The sequence below is a fragment of the Halictus rubicundus genome, chromosome 4 (genome assembly GCF_050948215.1).
Source record: "Halictus rubicundus isolate RS-2024b chromosome 4, iyHalRubi1_principal, whole genome shotgun sequence".
NCBI classification, from domain to species: Eukaryota; Metazoa; Arthropoda; class Insecta; order Hymenoptera; family Halictidae; genus Halictus; species Halictus rubicundus.
The window spans coordinates 16,675,691-16,691,865 of record NC_135152.1 but is presented as its reverse complement, the minus strand read 5'-3'; the positions used below and the strand labels follow the sequence as shown (position 1 = coordinate 16,691,865).

The 16,175-nt window shown below is 38.2% G+C and overlaps 2 protein-coding genes across 4 annotated transcripts in view; one reads left to right on the top strand and one right to left on the bottom strand.

Annotated features, from left to right (window-relative positions):
- Positions 1-16,175, top strand: part of LOC143353665 (uncharacterized) — a 466,044-nt gene that overhangs the window by 74,533 nt on the left and 375,336 nt on the right. The window lies entirely within an intron of this gene.
- Positions 3,005-16,175, bottom strand: part of Gdap2 (ganglioside induced differentiation associated protein 2) — a 110,785-nt gene continuing 97,614 nt past the window's right edge. For all 3 annotated transcript variants that reach the window (XM_076787144.1, XM_076787142.1, XM_076787143.1), the window contains 4 exons: positions 12,091-12,230; positions 10,883-10,937; positions 9,717-9,860; positions 3,005-8,301 (listed from right to left, as the gene is read on the bottom strand). In XM_076787144.1, coding sequence (XP_076643259.1) covers positions 8,239-8,301; positions 9,717-9,860; positions 10,883-10,937; positions 12,091-12,230 — 402 coding nt within the window. In that variant the 3' untranslated portion in view covers positions 3,005-8,238. The remainder of the gene's footprint in view (positions 8,302-9,716; positions 9,861-10,882; positions 10,938-12,090; positions 12,231-16,175) is intronic.

The following is a 16,175-nucleotide window of genomic DNA, read 5'->3' as shown; positions in this document are numbered from 1 at the left end:
CTAATACATAGACGTTCGAAGGACATACAGGGTGAGTCACCCAAAATTTTAAAGAAAAATTTCTCAAGAAAGTGTTCAAGGAAAAATTGACTAAGTGAGGCAAAATTATAGTTCGAAGGCTACATTTTCCATTGCGACATTGTTTTTGTATGTTAAGTTATGCTTTTTGGAGAGTCAGTCTTCCGAGGGCCATTTGAAGATTTCATTGGTTATAACGTTACACTTATCCCACTTATAAAATATAACCTTGAGAAAGAAACCTTTAGAAATGGTTTTTTTGGCTGCTGTCATTAACAAACTCGCGGATATTTGTGCAAAATAAAAATCGCTCGCCTCAATTGCCTCAAATTAACAATTTTAATAGGTTAAAGACAATGTAATATTTCACCTATTCATCGTTGTCATGAATGCACATGATCCTCGGTCTAGTTATTATTTATGTTTAATCCTGCCAAGTTCTGCTAGGGTAAGGGACCCAATTACCGTGACTATATTAATTGTACTTATTTTTGAAACATAATGAATATTAAAAAAGAGATATATAACATGTGTATTAACTGATTTTAATGAAAACAATTTAATATCTCTTTTTTAATATTCATTATGCTTAAAAAATAAGTATAGTTAATATAGGCCCAGTAATTGGCATTCCTACAGTAATTGGGTCCCTCTTTTCGTAAAATTTATGGCCCGCAGGTTGAAATAGGATCGATTCTGATTTCGTATGCATTGGGTGAAGGGCGGTGCCCGTTTGTTGCTCGATCCGACTACCTCAGGACTTTAAAACCCGACAGAGCTTCAGGTATCACTCGCCTAAGCACGCACTTACATATTGTCACAATCTTCGATCTCTCGCATCGCAACAACTAACGCCTCCCTCGTCAGGTCGCACGGGTCTCTCTCGACAAAGTACCTTGTTGCCCAAACTGTGAGAACTCCTGCTACGCTTTCCAATGACTTGCATTCTGTAGGAGTGCGACAATTATACGAGCATTTGGACTTTAACACTAGAACTACCGAGCAATAAATGCGACTGATGTATATTGCTTGGTAACAGTGACAAGACTGTGCCCATTCAGACTTCATACAACTTTTATTGTAATATGTGCTTCAATGAAGAGGTTCCTTAAAAAATTTCTGATGAAAACATTTTTACAATTTCAGTAATTGTAGAAGAAAAAATTTGGAACCAGTCATTTTGACCGGTCCGGTAGTTCTGGTGTTAACGTTAGAACAACTGAGCAATAAATGCGACCGTATATTGATTTAAAACCATACTAATTTGTTCGTTAGACTGCAGATCAGTTTCACGTATTTTCAATTTGCAACTCTATCAATTGACTAAAGCAGATTTGAAACTCGTACAACTGTCATTCAGGATGTTTAGCGAACCACTTTCTCTTCGCATTGTTGAACTTCCGGTTAGATTAATTCCCACAGAATGCAGGTCCATTTCAGAGATATGAATGACAGTGATGAGAAAGATGCATAGACGACGCATTACGCGACAATTCTCTATTTACTATAAACGATTGTCAGGGACGGACAACGAGATCGTTAAACGTAAAACGTAGGTTCAGGCGAGTGCGAACTGGCCTGATCGAGGATCTATCGATCTTTTATCGAGCCATTCGTCTCGTATATACGCAGGGCGTTACGAAAAACCATTCAATATTTATGTGGTATATAGGACGCTCAGTGCTGAGTGAAAAAGTCTTAGTAAACATATGTCGAGAGATCAACCGCTTCTGAAATATGAACATTTTTGTTTGCTAGCATTATGATCAACTTACTCACTTCCATCGCATGCGATGCTTACTACAGTCATTACAAACCGCGTTCTGAATATCCTCATTCAAGTGCCGACTGTAGATCTCATCCGGAATCAGTCAATTGTGTATCGAAGGGAAGAGGACACGTGGAAAATCTTCTCTAAATATCAAAAGGCCAGTAGTAAATGAATCATGATGTTAGCAAACATAAATGTTTACATCTCAGGTACGGTTGACCTTTCGACCTATGTTAACTAAGGCTTTTGTACTCAGCACAGTGTGTTCTATTTTTTTAAACACCCATTTGGTTCAAACGAATGGATAAACTTTCGCAAAATTGATCCTTTCGGTGATCGAGATTGGATCATTTGGCACAATCTCTGCGCGGATGAGACCGCGAGAAGCTTCGCAAGACGAAAATTCTGATTTTAATGATAGCTCGTGGGATGTACAGCATGCTGGACTAAACGAGCACCGATCTGCAGTAGAAATTCTTTTGATAAAAAATTCACGACTTTAGGGAGATATCAAACACTGGCATGATCATTTGTAAGTATAAAACATACGAGTCGTTTAGTGTAAAAATGGCGCAGGTCAAAACAGTTAATCATTGAGTAATGAGGATTTAAGTAAAAGTTCTATAAAACACAATAATATCGAAGGATGTTACGTTTGTCTAATGGAAGCCACGCTAAAATTATATCACAATTATTTAATTCAGTAACGATTAAACAGAGAAATATTGAATTACATTGTTTTTGCATTGAACGGCTCATATGAACCCTTCTAGAAACATCGTACTTTTACCTTTGCTGTAGAAGAAAGCTGTATTTCTTTAAAAAATGTATTGACTTCTCAACACGTCTGTTAGCAGTTTGTCTCGACAGTCTTCACATTTATAAAATTCTACCCAACGTATACTCTTATAAAATAAAAAAATCTTATCTCAGAAAAGCCATAATTTCTCCGAATATCATGCTAATAAAAAATAAAATTAATCTGATTTTCTTTACTCAAAATACGAAATCGTGTCTCTGTGCGAACGTGTCAATTCCAAATTCTAAAAATTGATCGCGCGGCAATTGAACTTAGAAGAATAGGATTAAAAAGACCGCTTTTTGTATAGTCCAGCATGCCATGCACCTAATCAATTTAATTAAAATCAATATTTCTCACCGCACACGAGTAGTCGCAACGCGAAATTGAGGGAAAGGCACAAAAAATCATCCGTGTTCAGATTCTCAATTATATATCGTTCTACTATTCTTTTTCCATTTTTTTTTTGTCATTAACAAAACACAGTATACTGGCATTACAACATATATATCTAGCGTAGCATCACCAAAGCAATAATAAAAACGTAATAAAAAAAGGTAGTTCGACGATCAAGCACGTACTATACAGAAGTAAGGTCACACAAAAATCACGTGATGGCACGCATCTCCGACCGAGGGAGTCAATTAACCCATTGTCTTGCATTCTAACCCTTTGGGGTCCAGATTTACATTCAATTCCTCCGGTTCCGCGATCGAAAACAAAATATATATTTATATTTATGTATGTATATATATATATATATATATATATATATATATATATACTTTTTCTTTATCTCTTACACATTAATACTTTAATTTTTATTATAGCATTTATATTTTTATGTATATATATATTTATATTAAATCGACAACGGGACCGCGAAGGGTTAAAAATCAATTCGATTTTATGGTTTCGTCGTACGGTAGAAATCGACTTTATCGATCGTTTGATGAAACATGGGGTGAATGTGTCCGCGGGGTGGAAACGATGCGAGAGAAAATCAAAAGAAACAGGCTAATCGACGCCAGTTAACACGTATGTATATATATCAACTTTCTTTCTCATTTCACGAACGCTAAAAATGCTTAACAACGAGTATAACGATTTCTGTCTCCCGAGATATACACGTGTATATGTATATGTGTCGCGAGAAAGCTCTTAAGTTTATTGCTTCTTCTAGCCTAGAATTGAACCGCGAGCACGACCTCGGCAATCAGCTCATTTTACTCTCTCGGTTAGATCGATTGTTCTGTGTCGATGAGGAATCGATTGCGAGTCGGTGCTCTTCCTGTTTGCGACGAACAATTTACGCCTTTCACGATTTGGTCTTTCAATGTATGTCAGTAGAGGACCATGGGACCGAATATGCGTGCAACAATCGAGGTAGACAAACGCGCAATCTGTTTTTCTACTTTCCAACTCCGCATTGGGCCTAGATACCACAGTGGTCGATAAGTATGAAAACTGGGACAAAAATTTTTTAAAATTACTTAAAAAATTGAAAACTGTTGTGTAATTTCATCCATTGCTGTCTAGTACGCGCGCCTGATAAGTTTTTTTTTTTAATTGAATTTGCACAGGGGCATCCTTGATCCTTCGTTCGCTCCTCCATCTACCCTCACCATTGACGTCACATGCTACATACAGTCTTGTTCCGATATAAGGTGAAAGCTCGGGACCGGCTTTCGTCGTATATCGGGTCAGGGTTGCTGTGCGGCTTCACGGAGAATAGGCAGACCCTAAACTCATCGGCCGAGCAGCGATATCTTTCCTTGGAAACGGACAGAATATGACATATGCTCTCGTTCTGGCACTAACAATAAGCGGTGCAGAGCGAACAACTTTAAAAGAAGAGGGGATAGCGATTTCCTTATTTCGGAACAAACACCGTCCCCTTTTTATCGGAACAAGACTGTAGTATGCGTGATCGTTTTAACCAATACAGCCGAAAGAGCCGACAGTTTTGTCTCAATTGAAGCGCACACATTTGAGTCACAAGCATTATCGCTGTTGGCTCAGAAGATTATCACTACTACTTCTCCCACTTGTTCTCGATTTATCTCCCACTCTACCTTACCCCGTCTACGACGCCATTCCCCCATTCCCCAATGGCGAACATCCCACGCGTCATGTGTCACAATGTCACGTGACTAATGACAGAGAGAGGGTAACTGTATTCCCCTCAATTTCCCCAATCTGGCAACACTGGGTAGGGCAATAAAGTGGTGGGAGTAGGCGTTTTAACGAACAAGGATTCGGTGCAATAAACGAGGTTCTACTGTAACAGAGAAGAGATAAACCGATCGATATCGAGTACTGGCAGGCGTTTACCCCTTGCACTACAAGTTATTTTACGGTTACAGTGATTGGAACTTTTCTTTGTCGTTTATAAGAAAGTAGTTCATATTTATTCTATATGTATGTATTCTCCAATAACTATATGTATATCGACAACAGCAAAATAGAATTTCATTTCGGTATACAGGAAATTAATAACACACATATTTAGTAGAACCTGTTGAAAATCTTGATTACGAGCCTGACTCGATGTTATAGTACAAGGGGTTAGGGGCTTTTTTATATGAAAGTTAATCGCGACAAAATGATCTTGTATGAAAAAGCAGGAAGCCTGTACAGATTTAGGAAAGTATGATGTCCGGTAGAATATCGCTGAACAACTGAACAATTTCACTTGTTTGCTCAAAATTACTGTAAAAGTATGGAAGAGAGAAGATGGCAGTTTACTCGTCTTGTCAGTTTAGGAAGTTTCGTGTGCTAATAAAAAATTGAATGGACAATATACTTATTATCGGATCAGACATTGTAGGCTGGTGTGCAAAAGTAGAATCAACTCGCATGTTTATGCAAATGCAGATAATTACGGAGACGCACATCTCACTGATTTAGACGATCTTCAGATATGTTGCCAAGGTCAGTGCCTGAGTAACTTTGCTTATATTAAGCTGTTATATTAAAATACATTTTTATTATTAGAATCTGTGAGATATGTACTGTAAGATATATGATCGGCATAGTCTACTTAACCCAGATCTAGTCGACAATTAATTTGGACCTGATCATGCGTTTTGTAGTTGTAGAAAACTTTTGTTTACGACGAAGTCAATAATTAAATTGCGCAGGATCATGTGAGACACACAAAGAAAAGAAACATTTTGTCCAGAACATTAAAAAAAAATTTTTGCCTACATATAAACAAAGTTATTCAAAACTTCTGAAGACCTATTTCAAGATCATTGAAATCGATTACATGTGTCGCTCTGTAAATAATTATCAAAATAAATAATAATTTTAAAGTATTGCGATTATTTTGGATATTTAAAATACAGTTCTTCTTGAGTTTGATGGCTTTGGCAAGGTCTGGCGAATTCATTTTTTTACAGTTAATTATGAACACATTTACGACCAGTTCAAATTGTCAGAATGTTAAAAATTGTCGTAGTTATGAAAAGATACAAATAGCTAGATCATGAAGCTTCGTGCAACATAAAAATTTACTTCATCAATCACAAGAAACATAATCCAGATAGAAATTTTTTTCTTTCTTTAAAAATAACTATTTCTCAGTACAAGATCATCTCAAGGTTGTATTATGTCAGGTTATTAAAGTCGCCTTGACAACGCTCAAAAAGCTATAGTGTCAAAAATACACAATGCCATTAAAAAAAGGGAAGGTGACCTTGAATTTTCCGACCGAAACATTTTTTTGTTTAAACTATCTGTCTGAAAAATCGTTGGGACTGATTTTTAGCCTGTGTACTCAGTTACGTTCAACTCTATAACTTCTGTAATTATGCAAATATTTATATAAAATTTTTTTTCTTTCAAACTGAATGTCAACAGTTCGGAGATAGATCGGTAGGTAGATTAAAAGTGATAATAAAAACGTCAAACGACGCTGAAGGTGCTCGGGCGTCGACAACATCAAAGCAAGCTCCGTAGCTTCGATCTGTGACGCTTTTAAAGTTTTCATTCATGACTTTCCCGATCTGAAGGCTCAGTTCGAGCTGTCGAAGCGGTCCCTAAGGTGTCAAAAAGGAAGCAATCGATTTTGCATGCTTCAACAATACTGTTGTACCCTGTTAACCCCTTGAAATGCGAATTAAATAAACTTCAATGTAGCCAATTTATTATTTAGCTTTCGTTGAGGAAACATAACAAAGAACTTATAGATTCAAAACAGATGTTTTTATCTTTTTTAATAGTTGCTGTTAACATTAACCTTTCGACGGCGGAATCCGGGTCTACTTTGATCCAGAGTATCGAAATCGTCATTCAATTTACTCGGTTTCTGGCGAACTAATTAAATGAACAGCTACTGCATTAGGGACGCTAGAAAGATTGATGTGTCGACCAGAAGCATCTTCAAAAATATATTTAAAAAAATTGATAAATAAAACAGTGAATGGTCCTAAACGTCGTCAGTTATGTAGCTATAAGAATGGTCCGTCGTTCGAGGTTAAACAATATTTTACTTGGACGCGTACAACGTCGCAGAAAACACACGATGCGACGTGTTCGAGACGTCTTTCTACGTGAAACGGATAAAGAAGCTAATTTCGCGGAAATAGTGAAAGCACACTCGATTCGTCATCAACACGTGGAATCGCATCAACCACAGTCCAAGATATCGACGCCAAATAACCGAAGCCGCAGCACGACGGAAGGAACCGGCTCTGCACGCTTCCGTTCAGCCGAGTGGTCGCACACCATCGATTACCGCGCGTATCGAAAATACGATTCGTCGCCGACGTTACATAATAAAATACGATGTACAATAAGTCGAACAGACGCTCTTTCGCTGTGTATATAACGATGGATAAGAAAATAACAGAAAGCGTTCGACAGTTTGCGTTTTAAGCCGTCAGTTGCTCCGGTTTCGTCGTCGTCGCCGTCGCCAATCCCCCGTCTGCCGTCGGCGATCATCGTCGTCCTTGAGGACGAACAGCGTTAATATTTACAAGAACAGGGCTCGAATCACCCTACGCGACGACAACACGACGACAATACTGTTTATTGTTGTTTTGGCAGCCGGATACTCGCCTCCAGCGACTAACAATTCCTCCACGATCGATCTCTTTCAATTATCTCGTGTATGTGTGTGTTTTGTGTTCGCGTGTTACTTGTGTTTGCGTTTGCGTATGAGTATATATATGTGTGTGTGTGTGTGTTTTGAGATGTAAACGTTGACCGTTCAGCACCGAGACGTAGGACCAAAGTATTTGATGGAGATCTTGCTCTATCTTTCTATCAAGGGCAGTGGTTTCTTGACCTATAAGCGATCACTTGGAGAAACAAATCCGCAGCGGCGACGTACTCCAGCGTTCTTCCGTCTTCCGTTTCGAGGCACTTCGACGAAGCGACCGAGGTGGTTTCCGGCTGCTTCGGAGATTCGTCACAGAAACGACGGTCTTCGAACGGCGGCCTGCTCTTTCGGGGACTCTTCCGTTCGTGGAGCTCGACGTGTCCCGAAGTTCTTAGCACGCGAGAACGCTGCGGAAGCTGCGCACGATGATCAGTCGAGGAACACGCGCGAGTGCGATCGTGCCATCATTGCGTCGGACAGCCGGCGGCCTGTCTTCGCTCTGTCCAATCCTTCGCTGGATGGGAATCGAATTCTGATCGAGAGTTACGTGGACGTCGACGGCGACGAGGTGATCGGGTCCGGCTGATAGTACCTCATCCCGTTTATCTGTAACGAACAAGCATGCTTCGATTAGGCGGTGATTCATTAGCGGAGGCGATGTTCCAACGTTTTGCGCTCGACGCTAGAGACAGTTACTCGCATTAATATTCAGACACTTATAGAATGTCGATAACTTTTTCGAGATTGGACCGAACGATGAAGTGGCGTGAAATTGTGGCCCTTTTAAAAGTGTCAGAATATTGCTGTGTGTGTCTGCGTTTCAATTCTAGTACCAATATACAGGGTGTAACCTGTTGGGTCCACTTTACGAGTAGACAAGGGACACAGAAACAATGAAAAGTTCATATGAACGTGTGTCCTGTTTGACCTTGCTTCAGAGTTACAGTCATTGCGTTTCGTTTCACTTGCTCTCAAACAGTTTTGGATTTTTGACACGCAAAAGTGGCTTTGGATTTTTGACACGCAAAATAGGTCACATGTGTATATGAACTTTGCTTATTGTTTTTGTGTACGCTGAAGTGGGTCCAACAAATTATGGTACAGTCTCTATATAGCGTTAATGGGTACGTGATACCCATTTTATTTTCTTACCTTTTATTTTGAGTAAATAATTTGTAACGCTCATTGTGTTTGTTACGGACAGGAGTGTTAAATCATACGAATTTTCTTAAGAATAGAAGATCTTAAAAATAAGTTCTCACATAATAGTTCAAGTCCATATTTATTTAGACCATCTCCTCTATCGATAAGAAAAGTTTGGTTGTATGTCATACATACATATTGAAATAAATATAAAAATGAAGAATTAATATAGTTAACATTCTTATAACTCGGTATTATAAAAATATGGTTTCGATGCAACACGGAGCACATTTCTATGATTTTCATTATTATATACTGTATAATTATATATGTATAATGTTAATTCTTCTATTGGAAAAACACCTAACAGTTTAAACTGGTTGCTAGGCAATTAGAATTAATTATTGCTCGTTTCTAACCTCGGGTCGAAATGCACTCAAGTTCCGAGCGTTAATGTGTCAGATAATGACAATGATGACGGTTTGAATAAGCGAGATTCAGACTGTTTGATCATCGTTGTTTTTTAATCTATGCTCGTTGATGACGAAACCAAGAGTTCCATTTGAAGAGAAGTAAATTTCTCTTATCGATAACTATTATGAGCGATCGAAATAAATTCCTCTCATCGACAACTGTTATTAGCGATCGAAATAAATTTCTCTCGTTGATAACTGTTATGAGCGATCGAAATGAATTTCTCTCAACGATAACATTTACCAACAAGAGAACAAATTTTCGGTTACTTATAATCCTTGTTTGTAACCGATACGATTGTAGTCGATGAAATACTTGTTATTCCATGACTTTTTTTCTTTTTGGTTATAACAGTTACGGCCCTGCTCGTTAAGTTTAAGCGAAACTGCTTTTGGAATCCTCACCGTCATGTCATATTCTGTGATGTATGCCGGAATTTCCAGCTGCTCCGGCGACATCACCTCATACAGATATTCCACGCCGGGTAAACTGTGGACTTTCTGCTTGATTGCCGGCGCCATGAATGTTGTGAACCACCACGTCATCATCTGGAACAGGTAACGGTGGCATAAATTAGAGGGAAAATTAATCGATCACTACGACGCACGCACTATAATACATTCGCCACTAGTATCATGTCCGAGGTTACCATTAAAAACGTCACGTGTTTACACCAATTTATCTGCAGCAAGCTACTAGTTCACTACAAGTTAATAGAAAGGAATAAAAGTAACTAGAATCTATTAATTAACCCTACGATGCTTAAGGGTGGATTAAAATATATTCACAAAATTTATATTATTAGACTCATATTATTTTACTGTATCAACATACCTCAAACAGAAAATATAAACTTTTAGCACAAAATCTCGTTGGTAGCTACGTTAGTCATATCGGTATACTAAATGATAAGTTTAATGTCCAGGTTTACTAAATGTAAAATTAAGTGGTGTTTAGCATGATTACACTAGATCTGATTTACAGTATAACGTTTAAAGGATCAAATACACGTATTCATTTTCATCCCCTACCTTCTGTACCATTGTGTGCACAAAAAAGTGTCTCGATCATGTTTTTTGTTGCAAATTTTTAGGATTGAATTTAGCGATTCCGCTACAGACACCAATATTTTTTATAGGTCTGAAAATTTGTCTATCCTCGACACTGTTTCCAATATACTTATTGCAGAAGAGGGATCTGTTCGCGGTCGTTTAGGCTACTGTAGGACATTCCTAAACAGCAACTCAAAGAGATTGACCAATAGGATCGCGCGATGATTGATGAGGTGTTTAGATGCAATGCATCTACGCCTTGAAATTGCACCTTATCGAGGGGTACCCTCAATTTCGTCAATTGCAAAATAAAAAATAGTGGCGGCTGTTGCGTAAACGGGGAACAAAAATGATCGTGCATCGTAGGAGTATTTTACTTTTGTCGAGAGAAATTTTAGACGACTTGCTACAGAGAATACCGTGTAAAATTTGTGTCTCTGTATAATTTACGATTCGATACAAAATATATTGTCGTAGGATTGCGACGAGTTTCTGAGAAGGCAATGGTCAACACTAACCTTGGTCCAGAAAGTCGGATGGATGATGTAGAAGTGTTTTAGGTTCTTCTTATACCTGCAAGAAAATGAATGAAACAATAGACAACGCTTAAGGTAACAACAAAAACAACTGGTCTATAATTAGTGATTTTAATAGAAATTTGATGCGAATGTAAAAAAAAAAAATAACGAAATTCTCGGCTGAAGCAGCCGTATAAATGATAAATACACAAAATAATTTACGTGAACATTCTAACCAAGTTCCTTGAATAAACGTAACGTCAGCTACTATCGAACTTTCAATAGCCAGGTGAATAAACTAATCTCAATAACCGATTCGCCTGCTACTCAACATTTAAATTTATATCTGTATAAGTTGAATTTTGTTTTGTGATGCCAGCTGATCAAAAATAATTCTGTTCGATTGTTAATTCGATCTACGGCTACGTCAGTCGATAACATGAAATCACAACACTCAGCATCAGCATCAATCGGCATCACTCTTGCATCAGTTCTACGCATCGGCACATGCATGCTCCGAAGGTCTCGGAATCAAATTACATATAAAGAAGATAAACAAACGCGTAGATAGTTCTCTCTCATCGTGACTTATAGTATCTATCTGTGTCAAAATAAATCACGGAATCACCGGGCGTACGTCAATTTTCGAAGTATTTATGTATTAGTATTAATGAACGCGATTCGAAGTATTCAACCAAAAAGAAAGAAGAAAAATTAAAAATAATAATAATCGCAGTAGAACCTTCGTTGTATGAACTAATTGGAGGATTAATAGAACTGAAACAAAATGAAATAATGTGAATACAGTTTGTTTCTGGATAGAAGTACGAAGTCAAGAGGCATTATTGTTCGTCCTTTTAACAATGACCTTGAAATCCCCTCTTTGCCTCCACCCATGCAGAAAATGTTTGTGTCACAATATGCCCCCCTCTATACCGTGTAAGTTTTGTACATAACATTTATTCATATTATTACAAATAACGGCAATATTCAAAGTGAACATAGTTATTGCCCCACCCTGTACATGTCGCCAAGGTCTGGATGATAAACGTCGCGGAATTATCCCCACTACCGCGGAGTGTTGTTGACATATATATCGAGAATTCACTGTGTTCACATAGCAGAGGTTCTACCACATTTGTCATACTATTTAAATTGAATCGATCGAATCTCTTAGAATCAAGTTTCAAACGAGCGATTTGTATTACTTGTAAGGAAGCACGTTGTAAACCTCCCGCAACCAGTGTAAGCTGGGATAGTTGTTGCTAGTCGTTAACGTATGGAAATAGGCAATGACGTAGTCGCCTTTGACAATCGGGTCCAGTAACTGTATGAGGTACAGCAGTGCCTGAAACAGAAATGGGAATATTTTCCTGTATTAGTATATATTCACGCTTCGTGGATTCCAAATTACTCTGACAACATTGCATTCAGGAGAAGAAATGATACTGTGTTTCCGCGATAGTCATATTTATAGTCTATTGATAAACGACGATCATTATTCTCCTAAAGGCACAATGACCATTTACCTAACCGAGAATCAATATCTGTCCGACATCGAAGTGCTCGACGTTGCTGTGTCCGACTAGCACGACGTTACCAATTTGCAAGGGGCAACTCAATACCATTTAACATGAATCCTGTATCGCTAGCCTTTCGGATCCTATTTCGTTTGTCTGGTCCGGTTCTATCGGGTGGTGTAAAAATAATTGTGGGAAAGGTGCAGGTTACTAATTACCCAAGAGGCGTTGTACAAAACACGCCCTCGACAAACTTCCTGACGTCACGGCGCGAACGAAAGCAGACGAAAATGGGGTGTGTAGGCGGTCGTAGGAGAGGGGTGTGTGTGTGTGTGTGGGTGTGTGAATTTTCTGTTACTCGCACACACAGCTCCCATCGAATCGATATCGTCGCGGTCGAGTGAAAAGAACTTTCCTTTCCCCTTCGCTTCAACTTTGGTCCGTCCAGAGCCGCCCGTTTTACCAGCGCACCCTCCAATCCTCTAACCTATCAACCTATCAACCTTTCAACCCTCGAATCCTCGAATCCTCGAATCGGCTACCCCGCACCCGACTGGCGCGGGGCCTCCGACCTGATTCCACCGCAATTCCTCGACCTCCGACCTCCGGGGGTGAGGACCCGAGAACTAATTCCAGTTGTTAGAGAGCGATCGATTAAAACGGAGCAACGAGTGTGCCTCGCTGACATTAAATACTTGTCTGCGAGGGATGTGCGCTCGCCGTGACGCCGACGTGTCTCGTGGAACGACGAAATCAGGGCTGACTCGGCTAGTAGCTGACGCATCAACGCGATCAGGCTTGGACTGGACACAACAATTTGCTACACCGAAAAGCTACAGCACACGCGGCGCGAAAAACGTACACTCAGCTTTTTCGTGACCGTGTCGATTGAAATAGAGCGTGTTCGTTGCGATTTACAGTTTTATTAGTGGGGTGGAATAGTTGACCGACCTTTAACCCCTTGCACTACTATTTATTTTATGATTATAATGATTAGAACTTTTTTTGATGCCTACTAGAGAAAATAGAAAATATACATATTTATTGTTGAACCACGTGTTCTGTAATGGCTCAATATTGACTACGATACAATAGAATTTCATTTCAATTTAAAGGGAATTGATAATATACATAGTTAGACAATTCTGTTCGAAGTCTTCATCACGAGTTCGACTCGATATTATAGTACAAGGGGTTAACATGTCCGGTTTTTATGAACGACTATTGGTGTTTCGTTAACTTGCTACGTGTCGGAAGGATTGTTCCAATTAATAAAAAAAAAAAAATCTGTGCAAAGTTTGAGCACCCACGGATAACGGGAAAACGTGCCCCCGGACCCTTAAACATTAAAATAACTAATTAAATGCTCGTAAAATCGTTTTTCTCGGATGTCTTCTGTCATTGACTGTCGAAAAATATATTAAACAAAACTTGTAGATCTGGAGAGGATGCGTCATTTGTGTTCGATTACTGTTTCTCATAAAACAAATGGTTTTCGAAAAAATTGATAAAAATGTCAGACCAAATTAAAAAATTATTTTTTAAATCTTTAAAATCTCAAGAATGACAAATTAAAAATATTCAAACGCGTCCTGTAATTTTTACAAATACGTTGATAGTGCGAAGGTTAAATAGTAATGAGTCATTACGAAGGACGAGATAAGTGACTCGACATGTATCTTCATGTTTTCATTTTTGACCGTTTTTACGTGCGGATCCACACTACATGTATAAACAATGACGCGTCGAGTCGGCCATAGCAAGGGTAATGCGCGTTTTGGAAGATCACGTGCAGCGGCGTTTAATGTTACGTGCAATGGCGAAATCCGAAATATTTCTGGAAGGAGAAACAAAAATTCAACATTGGAAAGCTATGAATGTACAGAACTTAGCGACAACGCAGATCGAAAAGTAAACAAGTCGCGAGCTAGTTTGGTTTTCTAAAAGCAGCTGCCGGTGTTACATGTGCGGTGGAAATAACAACAAATTTCGCGGCGAATGTTACATTTGCACACGGTGTATCTGCGAAATCCCCAAGGCAAATGTAAATATTTGTGCGTATGAATTACAGTGGGTGTTCTGCCAGCTTTTAGCCATTACCTTCTATTATACATACACATAGTTCGACTTCTAATGTTTACTCGAACTTAGAACGTTGAATAGACATTTCTCTCAGTTCTTCGAGAGCTGAATAAAAATCACTAACCTTTTTAATTTTTTAAATATCTACTGTTCGAGAAAATTTGAAGAAAAATACGAACGTGCAAATTTGAAAATTTTCTGTGCTTTAACGGTTATAGTATTACAATTCTAACTCGCGTAGTGCAGGGTGTAAAGAAATGTTTGGTCTTGGCTGCCATAGGCGTATTATACATCTTCGGATCGATGAAGATTTGTAAAAAAAAGTTGCCGTAAAATTGTCCCTAACCTTGAATTTCAATGTCGACATATTTTTTATTGCATTGTATTCTACGCGTCATGTCAATAAAAAAATGTTGACCTTGAAATTCAAGCTCAAGGACAATTTTGCGGCAACTTACTTACAGACCTTCTGTTGATTTGTATTCTGTATTCTGTTGATCTAGATGCCTTATACTTAAAAACGTGGTGTCTGCAGTCTTTCAAACGTTTCTAAAAATATAACGAAAATAAACGTTTGAAAAATAATTACAATAGCAGTCATATTTTCTGCAGATCTTTTCGCAAAATAAAAACTTTGCAAGTCAATCGTGTGGGTACTAGAAGTTAACCGAAAATACATTCCTTCTGTTAATAATTTTAATAATAAGTGGAAAACAATGCAATCATATTTTAAAATTCTTTTAATACCTTCACAGTTCTGTAATTTCACCTATTAATTTTTGTTATAAATAAAATCCGCGGTCTATGATGTTTTAAAAATCATAACAGATTTCAAGTGTTCTTTCGAGTTGTTCGATCATTGTCTCTGTAAACAAGGAACTGAAAGTAGTAGCCTTGCGCCATCATCATCGTGACTGATTTACAGTCACCTCGGGAAACAAGTTAACGCTCTTATAAAACTGTTATCAAAAACTGCCACGAGGAAACGTTCACGGTTTCGGTTACGAACACGCGAACAAGTGCATGAAAAATTTGTCCTACCACGTGAGAGATAACCGAGTTTGAAATTTTGAATAGCAATAGACAACGATGTATTATACATACATATTTGATAAGCTGCTAAGTCGTTCTCGCGGCGATTGTACTTGCATGTAAAACGGAAATACAGTGTTGCACGCGTTACGAGGTCCATTTGCATTCGCATTTTCACACGTGCGTTTATATTTTACGTCATTTTATTGCGTCTCTCATTCATTTCCGGCCGGATCAACGACGAACGAAAATAAACGTTTATATTCGGATTTTTAGTCATTCACTCTTACGTTACTTCGGAATTAATGTTGAGAATCATTGAGAACGTTTCGTTATATGCAGACTGCGCGGATTTTATGCATTCATAACAAAAATTGGTACGTACGATTTAAAGCAATGGACATATTTAAAAAAATTTAAGAACATCAAGGTATTAGTTTTTGCTTAATAAAATAATTAAAAGAAGAAAGAAATATTTATTTAGTTTCTTTATCTTGCAATCGGGTTACCTGAAATCACCGACACGATTTCACCGACTCCGAGTTTCGCCGACTATGATTATTCACTGACACGTTGAAATCACCGACAATCATTTCGTCGACAAATTCTTTTTTGTGCACTAAAAAAGATAATGAGACAAATAATAAAAGTTAGCATAA